This window comes from Fundulus heteroclitus, chromosome 1, assembly GCF_011125445.2.
Source record: "Fundulus heteroclitus isolate FHET01 chromosome 1, MU-UCD_Fhet_4.1, whole genome shotgun sequence".
Taxonomy (NCBI): Eukaryota; Metazoa; Chordata; class Actinopteri; order Cyprinodontiformes; family Fundulidae; genus Fundulus; species Fundulus heteroclitus.
The window spans coordinates 19,377,022-19,387,551 of NC_046361.1; the positions used below are offsets into that span (position 1 = coordinate 19,377,022).

General features: G+C 38.4%; 1 protein-coding gene across 2 annotated transcripts in view; it reads right to left on the minus strand.

The window, feature by feature from the left end:
- The window catches only part of srpk1a (SRSF protein kinase 1a), a 25,893-nt gene extending 17,042 nt beyond the window's left edge, over positions 1 to 8,851 (minus strand). For both annotated transcript variants that reach the window (XM_036137165.1, XM_012870613.3), the window contains exons 1-4: positions 8,728 to 8,851; positions 8,017 to 8,071; positions 496 to 623; positions 95 to 203 (exon numbers count right to left, since the gene is read on the minus strand). In XM_036137165.1, the coding sequence (XP_035993058.1) occupies positions 95 to 203; positions 496 to 623; positions 8,017 to 8,071; positions 8,728 to 8,740 (305 nt within the window). In that variant the 5' untranslated portion in view covers positions 8,741 to 8,851. The remainder of the gene's footprint in view (positions 1 to 94; positions 204 to 495; positions 624 to 8,016; positions 8,072 to 8,727) is intronic.
- Between the last annotated feature and the right edge of the window lie 1,679 nt (positions 8,852 to 10,530).

Here is a 10,530-nt window from a genome sequence, read left to right on the forward strand (position 1 = left end):
AACAAGGGTAGAAACACATAAAGGGTCTAAAAAAATAAACAGAAAAGGCTTGCAGTAAAAATAAGGTGAAAAAGTAAGGGGTTTTTTTTCATACTGGGTGTCCCAGGCGAGCCACACGGTGGAAAAATGACCCCATCCTAGTTTACGGATTACGTGATATTTGCCGTTATAAAGGTCTCCGACCTTTACGTGATGGTAGCCACCTAGAAGAGAAGAAATGCCTCTGCTTGAACACTTCAGTAGATTAAAAAAAAATAAAAAAATACAGGAAGCACAAGTGCACACATTGTTATGACTGGTTAAAAATTAACTTAGGCAACCGTTTGCTTAATGTCTGAGTCACACGAGCTTCTCCACAACCCAACTTCCCACACGGAGTTAATAAGCTACCAAAAATCCTTTGGGGATGGTTTGTTATCTGAAAAACTAAGGATTTTATTATATAGTTGATTTTTTCGAAGCAACTGGAATCTACTGTATTAACCAAAGAATCACCTTTGCAGTAGTCATTGGGGTCCTCCTGCTCCTCATCATCCGAGCCCAGAATCTCCTCAGGTTCCTCGGGCTCCTGAGGCGAGGTTTCTTGTTGCGGTGGTTGTCGAGCTCGAACATTTGGTGGCTGTCTGATGGATGGAAATAAAACTACTTTAAGAACAAGGCTTCTTCTGTAATTTGTGTTTTATGTCAAGAAAATTTACATATTTAAAAGCCAGGGGCAATAAAGCCATGCACACTACCAGCCAACCTAAAAAAAAAAAAAAAAAAAGAAGCAGATATGTTGCTGTTAGGTGTGTATGTTATAGATCTGATCACAAAATAACAATCGACAAAATTCTTGATTTATTTGGCCGCACTCCACTTTGCCAGCATACCATTTCATTTTAAATAAACAAATAAAAAGGCTTCCCATACCAATCAACCAGTAACAATGTTAAATAATGAATATTTCCAATTTGATTTAAATAATTTAAATTATGTTTTTTCCATAACTGAGCATGATTAAATTAAATAATTTAAAATAAACAGCAAATATTAAAAGGGGGCAATAATAAAAATCAAATATAAAATGAGAAAAACCAAAGGACATAAAAGAAAGAACATCCACAATATGTTAAACTTTTTTGTAGAAGTTACTCATATAAAGCCCTAAAATTCAATTTAACAGCAACCAAAAGCAAACGCTGAGATTGCAGCTCTGATGTGCTGTGATCAAAGAAACACCAAAGAGGCAGCTACAGCGACCAGAAACCAGCCTCAGAACCTGGGGCAGATGGCTAATTTTGAATTATGTTCCTTGAAAAATAAACACTAGTTGTGGACCTACATAAAAATGAACAGGAGTTTTGCTTGGCCTTTTAAATGTTTGAAATCAAAATGAAAATTAGAAAGGTGGTAAATACAAAGCTGTAGAAGAGAAGCAAGCATAAAACGCAGACAATAAAGCAGCATGAGTCAAAAACAATAAAACGGAGACGCTGGAACATTAGTTATTTCTAACACCTAGTTTATAAAAACCAAAAAGCACATCTTTGTTCACCTGCTTTTCTTCTAAAAAAAAAATAAAATAAAAAAGGGTAAGCTAGAGGACTAACAGCAGAACCATTTCTAATTCTATTATGCAGTGTTTCACATCAAAAATCAAACTGGTACTCTTAAATGTCATCAAAGGACAACTGCAGGAAATGTTCACGACAATTTATGTAGCAATCTCTTCTGTGTATTCATCACCAAGCGAGGAACAGGAAAAATTACTAAATAACTGCAATAAAAAGAGGCTAGGATGCATCGAAAGTGTGGATAACCTAAGGTAACACGTTTTATAAACCATTTCCCAAACTTCTCCCTGACCGGCCTGCTGTTTTCTTCATGATGCTCTTTCGTCACTAATGCACCTCCGAGTCCTTCACGGGATGGCTGTATTAATATTTAAAACTCAAATATGATTGATTTAATTATTACATGACTTCTTAAGACAACTGGATGCAGTACATTTTATTTTCAGGAATCAGAGGAAAGGAGGGCTGAATGCAAACAACAAGCATATTTTAAAATATTTGTAAGATGTTTAGAGCCTTTAGTCCTTTTCCTACCGATCACAATTATGCGCCATCAAATGTAACCTAAAATATCAACTAAATGTAACTTTTTTTTTTTTGGGCACTTTACATCTGCTTCAATTGTATAAAATATTACATAAAACATTGAAACCACCTGCGCTATAAGATTTGTGTTTCTAGGGGTCTGAACAATTCTCAGCCCTTTACAGAAATAAGTAACAATAATGGATTCATGCGCATGTTAGAGTCGCATCACTGAGCTATCGATCCCTCGCAGGTTAATGTTCCTCAGGGTGCTGTGATGTTTGCGTGCAGAGCTCTGCAAGTCAGCAACAGCATTTACATTTTAAATATTTGCAGTTTTCTATAAACGGCAGTCTTAAACGATGTGTGGTCACACTTGAAAGATCGCTGAAGGAAGAGTAGTAGTAGCAGTGAAAAATAAAATTTAAAAAAAGGTAGAGGACATGCATTTGTGTGGGAACGCTGATTCAAAGAGACATGATGTGTAGGATTCGCTGCAACAAATTCATTCAAGCGTCTTAAATTTAAACAAGTGATCCATGAGCAACCAGTACAGGAAATTAATGGGGTTTATGTCATATTTTGCCAATTTCTATATCCATGTATAAGATTTTACAGTTGAGTAGGGGTGGGTGATAAAAGTGATGAGAAAATATTATTTACATCTTTTTTCAGCTAACTGTGTGGCTGTGACCACATGTCAATTGTAGCCCAATAAACAAATACTGTCCTTTAAAATCATTTAAAAATGCAATTTTGAAACAAAATTGTAAATGTTTCATCAGGTCACTGGTTACATAAAGAAGCTTGATTTTTACTACCCAACTGCACACAGCAACTGCATATAATTATATTTTTGAATGTATTAATATTTATTGATGCTCTCAATAAATCAACAGTGGAGAACATGAAAAAAATAACAATCCTGACCATATTGGCCGTTTTTAAAACACTACTAGTTGGAATTTATCGTTGTCAAGAGAAAATTCAAATTCTTATGATAAGAAATTTGTCACAATAACAATAAAACAATACGATAAAGGCCCAGCCCAACAGTAGAGCACTAAAATGTCAGCAGATTTGGACAAAACAACTCATCTATAGTTCATGTCGGCTTTAATGAAAGCGTCGACCAGGTTTCAGTAACGCCAAAACGAAAACAGAACCGCACTGACAATGACTAATGGGTCCCATGTCAGCAGAGGGTTGAATCCAGTACAGGTGGCTTTAATTAGAAACAATAAATAAAACATACCATCAATGTGTTTTACCCTTTACACTTTTCTTTGCAACACACATCTTCAATTAATGATATTTTTATATAGAAAACCTGCTTATAATTAATGTTGTATTGAGGCCAACAAACCTGGGGGATGTAATCTGAAGAAAATCCTATTTATCCAGACAGATTGCTGACCAAAGCTAAAGTCTAAAGGCTCCAATGCATGGTTTTCCAGCGTTTGACTCCAACGATTAGATTAAACCGTTGGTGGCTGCTGCCAATTATCTTTTTAGTAAAGTATTGTCATGTTTAATTAATTAGAATAAGGGTTCCAATGAGGCTCATTTGTCAGATTAAAAGTATCAGTCAACCACAGATGAACTGAAAGTTGACGCTGTGGGATGATTTCCTTCTATATTATAAAATCCATTTGCTATAAAGTACTCTGCTTGTTAGAGTCTGTCTTTATTGAAGAGTTCAGATTTTTAGAGCAGAAAAAGACGTTAAAGGAAAAAAAAGCTTTTATCCAGACCTGGAAAATACTAAAAAAAAAAAGTTTCATACATATTTCATTTTTTAAGACTGCCTAAGAGCCCTAAAACCCCCTTAAATGGGAGAAATTTTAATGTGTGCTGTATTTTAAGTGATATATGAATGTTACTGGGTAAAGCGTAGAAAGGCTGATTTTAATAATTGTTACAAAAAAAAGAAAAACTGGGGAGAGAGGAGTCATTCCAACGCGACACGTTTCTGTCAAACTGGTGGTTGAAATCCTGAAAGGGTTAAATCGGCGGTGGGCGGATGAAGACGGGAAATAAAAGGGCTGAAAGGGTCTAAAGTGTGTGGTGACTTTGTATATTCTGCCCTTACTCGGGTTTAGAAAGATCATTTGATCAAACACGCCAGCACAACTGTGCAAATCTTAAGCATAAACACCCTAAAATGTATATCTGGACTTCCTAAATTCTACTACTCTATAGATCTCTTATTAACGTGCATATTTTTTTGTGTTTTTGTTTTTTTTAGTAGCTATAGCTTTTTGCTACTTTAATGCTTTTAACTATTTTCTTACAGCGATTAAACAAATGTAAGAAAAAAGTGATTTATCATTTGAGCTGCAGAGGCAAAAATACGTTTTACCCTGCCACTTACAAGCATGGTCTCATATATGAATGTTCCTTTTATCAACTTAAAAGTCCGGGCTTTGCGGTTTTCATCCACAGCTGAGAATTGGATTGGCCATTTCAAGTGAAACTGAGAAAGACAAGATCGCTGTTAAATGCAACCCTAAAACTGGGCTGCAGACTTATTTGGGCATGAGGGTAGCTGCATGCTTCCATTTTACATTTGGTCAAGACTTATTTTTCCCAGGAACCTAGCATTTATAATATTAACTGAGGGACAAGTTAGTGTTGCGTAATATTAAAAACTCATGAAATGATGATGAATGCTGATGTCAGTGGAGATAAATCCTGATTTTCGTCATGCTTCTCTTTGTCGTGGGCTTCTAAACATCTCCGTGACCTTTAGCACTCTAATGTGAGCCAGGTGTGGACATCAGCTGCAGTGAGATCCCATGGAACAGGCTAAACATTACACTAGCATGCACTGTGTAAAGTTAGAACACCTTTAATTATATTAGCCCATTTTTAATCCACTTTGATGTTTCCATGACAATATAAATGTGCTTTAAAGCACAGCCCTGGCACATGTTTATACAAAACACTTAACTGTGTGCTCTATATGACAGATTTGTAATTGGTTCTATTAACGTCCATGGTTTATCTAAACTGCTGCACTAAGCAAAGGTCTTAAGTCAGTGGAGTTCTGCCCCAGTCAATAGTCGCCTTCCTCCCAGATGCAGTTTCAAAACAACTGTGGCGCACAATCCATCCGTTTTATCGATCAAGAAGCTGGATTATAAAATGTTAGGAAAGTTTCAAAAAAAACAAAAAAATCTAAAGTTTGGGAGTGACGACAAAACACTCTGAGGTGAATAATGAGCCAATAAAAAAAGGCAAATTCACCCTAGGTCCTCTTTAAGCTGCTGGATGCAGTCTACAGAGCAAGACACGTGGACTCCCTGCCACATTTTCTACTTTATAAATGTCTTAAGAAACATTCAGACTAGAACGCACCGAAAAGTTCTAGTCTAAATGTCCTTATTGTTTTAGAAACTCAGATTTTTAGTAGTTGCTTTATAAACTAGAGCAGAGAAAAGAAAGTTAAAAAGGAAAAAAATGCTTTTCTCCAGACCAGGAAAAACACTAAAGTAGTTGCATACCTTTTCCCTGTTTTAAGAACGTGTAGAACGTTTCCTATCACATTAGTTTTTCCATTCCCCATTTTGAAAACATGCAACTGTAGCGTTAAAACGGTAATTATTTAAATCTAAACTAGAAAAACTATTACATTTGGCAACTAATATTATTCATGACTATGATGCAGTCCTCGTGACATTTTCAACTAAAAGGATTCACGGGAACAGATTTTGTTTTTCTTTTTTGGAGGTGCATCGGTTCTTCAACTTCACATTCGACTTTCACAACATGCTAAATCATAAAAGATTTTTTTTTTTTTATCAAAATAGCTTGTCAACCTCAGTTTGCACTTTATACCCATGTGTCATACTTTAATGTGTCTTAAAGTCTTTATTGATAATTTTGTGTGGTGGTATGCCAAATTTGGCTTTAAAAAATAAGCTTAAATTAAAACATATAAATGCTGAAATTAAGAAGCTATTCATTTGTGAAAATGGAATTATTTAAAGCAATCAAAAATAAATTCTAGAAGTTTAAGGAAAACCAAAATTGTTCTGAGTGGCAGCTCTACCGTAATGCCATGCTAGCGCGATCCTTGGGGATCCTAGTTGTCCAGGGAGAAGTATTTTCAGAGGAGACCGTTTTCAGTGAAACACCATGCCTCAGTGGGCTGATATGGGCTTCTTCGTTCTCTAGCTTTAAATATAGCTCGGGCCGTTACATAACACTTTGTAGGATGCCACTGGTGCCGTTAGGACTATTAGATTGTTAGATGCAACAAAACAATCAGTTCGACATGTCCATGAATCAGCCGCTCCTTCTCAGCGACACACGATGCATTGTTACGCTGCATGATGTCCCGCAAAATGTTCTCAGGAAGAGACGCAGTTCAGTTATTTCAAGGCAATGATGTGCCAAAGGCTGGCCTGATCGTCATCGAAATAGCTGCCCAGGGCCACATCATGCTTATAAACATGATGCCGAACAACCGAATGCTCTGAAGCCTGGCCGAGTGAGACCAACTAGACGTAGGCATCACAGTCTCTTTTGCTCTCAGTTGTGCTCCAGCTGCTTGATATGTACAGGATGTACAAAAAAAAAAAAAAAGGTTTGTTTTAAAAATTTCCATTGATGATGTAATTGCATAAACAAATATTCCTCTTCGTTTTTACCCATTCCTGTTAACACCATAGCTGGGGTTAATTGTTGACACTGTAGTCCAACAAATCCATACTTAATTTACCTGAAGATAACTTGTTTTTTTTTTTACTCAACTAAACAGTCTGTTGGTTAAAATTCTGAAGTACATATATGCCAAAAAGTTACTTATTTAATATGTATATGCTTTAAACATTTTTAACTCCCGTTTTCTAAACGTTATTCAAGATTTTAACATCAAAAAAGTGTTTTTATTTCAGGGCAACATTTTTTAAAGCATCATGTGGCCTTTCATCTGACTAAAGGGACAATTAGTTGTCATTTGTTCTAGCAAATAAAAAGGCAGCACATTCTTTAAGGATCATAGGTGGAACACTTCATGGCAATATTTAAAAAAAATAATTTAAGGTTTTTGGTCACAATTTCTTACAGATTTCCAATTTGAGAGCCATAAATTATCCCAATATTTCACTTTTTTTACAAACTCAGCCGACCTTAGCTTTCAACCTACATACTAGTATAATTTAAAATGCTCTTAGCGTTGTTTTAGTTTGACTTGTGCTGATGCATCTCCTTTGGAGATTTTGCTAAAATAATTACGTCAAGCAGAGCATATCGTAAAGTCTGAATAGAAAGATTGCCTAAATATAGAGCTGCACAATACATCGTGGGGAATCTTCACAATCTAAATGTGTGGAATATCGCAACGGCAAAGGCCTTTGTTGGATGAATACATTTCCAAGCACCATACATTGGGAATCTGCTTGCCAGAGCCGTAAATTTGGCCAGCCAGATAAACTTTCACTTTTCTTTTATGTGCACAGCAGATATAGAGCCTGGTGAACCGAGATGCTGAAACTCAGAGATAACAGTGGGGTCACTGGAAGGACAGAAAAGACAGCGGAGTGAAGAAAATGTGGCTGGATCACACACTAAATCATCATCGTCACAACATTCAACAATTTAAATGGCAATTTTTTTATTTTTAGAAAACGTGCAGCCGTACTAAAGTCACACCAAAACAGACACATGGATACAATGGGGGGGAAAACAGAAATATGTGGATGGGAGCCAGATGAGCTGAGACAGTGAGACGGTTGCCTTTGTGAATCAAACACACACCCCAGACAAACATGCTGGTAACGTCAGAGCCACTTAAGTGGCAGGAAAAGTGTGAAACCGCAGGGTCCAACACCCTTTTGAAGTATCTCTGCTGACAATAAAGACACAAGCCTACATGATGCCGTTTGAGACAAACCTAAGAAGTGACACACAAAACGACAATGAGCCTCACTTTTTGTTGGTCTTCTTTGCCTTGGCCCTCTTCTTCCTTGCCTGGAGTGCCAGAACTGAAACGAAAGGAGGAAATCATGTTGCCATTGTTTGTTTTCTTTTCTTTTTTTCCACCCCCTTTTGATCTGCAGCTGACACTCGAGACAACAAGGCATGGAAACAAAGAAGCTCAGTTTAAATTAATTAGCATTACAGATTCTAAACTACTTAATTATGCATTTGATTATGTCGTCTTTATGGCTACCAGCAGCAGTCAGACTTTATTTACACACAGAAGATAAAACACATATGTATGGGAGCAGCCCCCCCTTCTCTCAGTCTGTGTAGACACCCCGGTTTAAATAACATCACCGGGGCTACCCACCAAGTCCAGCCGCAGCGCAACGACACGCCACTACGGCACGAAGTAAAATCAGACGCCATACCATAAATACACCTCCCCGTCGGGGCTTTAGGTTGGGGTTAAATATAGAGAGAGCTTGGACGCTAAGAGTACTGCGTTAATCCTGACACCGAAGCTAACGCTAATGCAGCTAACGAGGCTCGCTCCGGTGCACTGCGTGACATACGCGCTGAAATAACCCCACATCTTCCGGAGAAGCGACAGCGTGTCCGCGCTTTACATTCGCAGCGGCGACACCGGCTACGCGGCCGTCGCATGCACGGCCCGACCGGGCTGAAACGGCGTGCGGGGTGTCGCGTAAAGAATTACCTTTCCTCTCCATGGTGGCAGGAATCGTAGCCTAGCAGCTAGCTACTCCGCCAGCGATCGAATGTTCCACGCGTGCGCACTGCGTCGCGTCGCTTCGCCCCAAGCGGCAGCAGCAGCAGCTTCCCCCAGTGACGTCCGCACCTGAGCTTTAAAACCTTTTTTTTTTTTTTTTATGGATTGTTCTCCCCCTGAAGCTGCAGGGGATGATGGCACTGAAAGGTATGCATGCTTGTGCCTGAGTCTTACTGGAAAGGACGCTGGCAGGTAGCGCTGCCTGCACGACGCGCTGGTTGAATGGTTTGCGCCATTGACAAAAATAAATGTTCCAGCATATGGTTTGTGCCATCTACTAGAACTGAATGTGAATGAAGCTTAGGGATCGCCTGTGATACTACCGACTGAAATTCATAGTAGAAAAGTACTAGATGAGATCCTGACTGACTACGGAGTGTGATCCTAATTTACATGTCTCGCAATTGTATTAGATTTCGTCCACAAGTTGTATCCCTCAACTGCTTATTTTTGTTCTTCAAAAAAAGAAGAAGAGATCTTCCCTCCACAACCCACTTGTAAGAACATGTTGATCGCTCATTCCAATTCCAGAACGCTATGTGCAGACGAGACACTGAATAAGGTGCAAAAACTGAAGCACTTGCAGTGCCCTCAAAAACACTCACATCCTTTGAGTTTGACCACAAACTTCCATTTGTGTAATTGGGGTTTTATGTGATGGCCCAACACAAAGCAGTGCACAATTATGACGTAAAAGGAAAATACATGCTTTTCACCGTTTTTTTTCACAAATAAAAAAAAAACTAATGTGTGAAGTGTATTCAGCCCTGAGTGGATACTTTGAAAACCACTTTCACTGCAATTACACCTGCAGGTGTTTGGGGATTTGACTTTATCCACTTTGCATGCCTACAGACTGAAATATATGGTCATTCCTCTTTGCAACACGTCTCAAACTCAGCCTGGACAGAGGAGCGTGTGAACATTGATTTTTAAGTCTTGCCTCAAACAAATTTAGCTCAAGACCGTGAATGCACTATTCTAAGGCTTTAATATGCTTTTGATCTAATGTTTGATTTAATGGTTTAGATGGTTAGAACCATTTGCTGACAGATGTTTAGCCTCAGTGTCCTGCTGGAAGATCTCAAGTCTTGCAGCCTCATGTTTTCTTCCACCAACATCCATCGTCTCTGACCAGTGTTCCTTTCCCTGGTGTAAAAAAACTGCAACATGACACTGCTGCCACCATCTATCACCATGGGAATGTTGCATCCAGGGTTTGGTTTCATATTATGGATTAATCCATGCTATATGGGATATTGTTTTGTTTTTCAACCTAATCAGACATTAAGCTTCCCCCCAACTTTATGAAATGTCCAGTTTAGGGCTTCAATGTGGCACAGCTGGTAGCACTATTGCCATGCAGCAAGTAGGTAGGAGTGCTTGTATGGTTGTTTGTTCTGTCTTTGTGTTGCCCTACGATGTACTAACAACCCCTCAAAGATGTACCCAACCTCCACCACCACATGACCGCATTTGATAGGGACCTTTGCTTTAACTTTAAAAAGTGTTTACGATAAGCATTTGAAATAATTTCACAACTTATGATGCTGAAACAAATGGCTCAAGTCCCAACATGGAAGCAGTTAATAGGCACTTTAAAGTAGCGTAGGCCTAAAGGATTTTATGTTCAAATAAAGTGTTGAACCATAGAAATCAGTGCAGCCGCCACGCTTCTTCCTGCCTGGCCACGGTGGATGGATCCACAAACATCATTATACTTCAAGAACC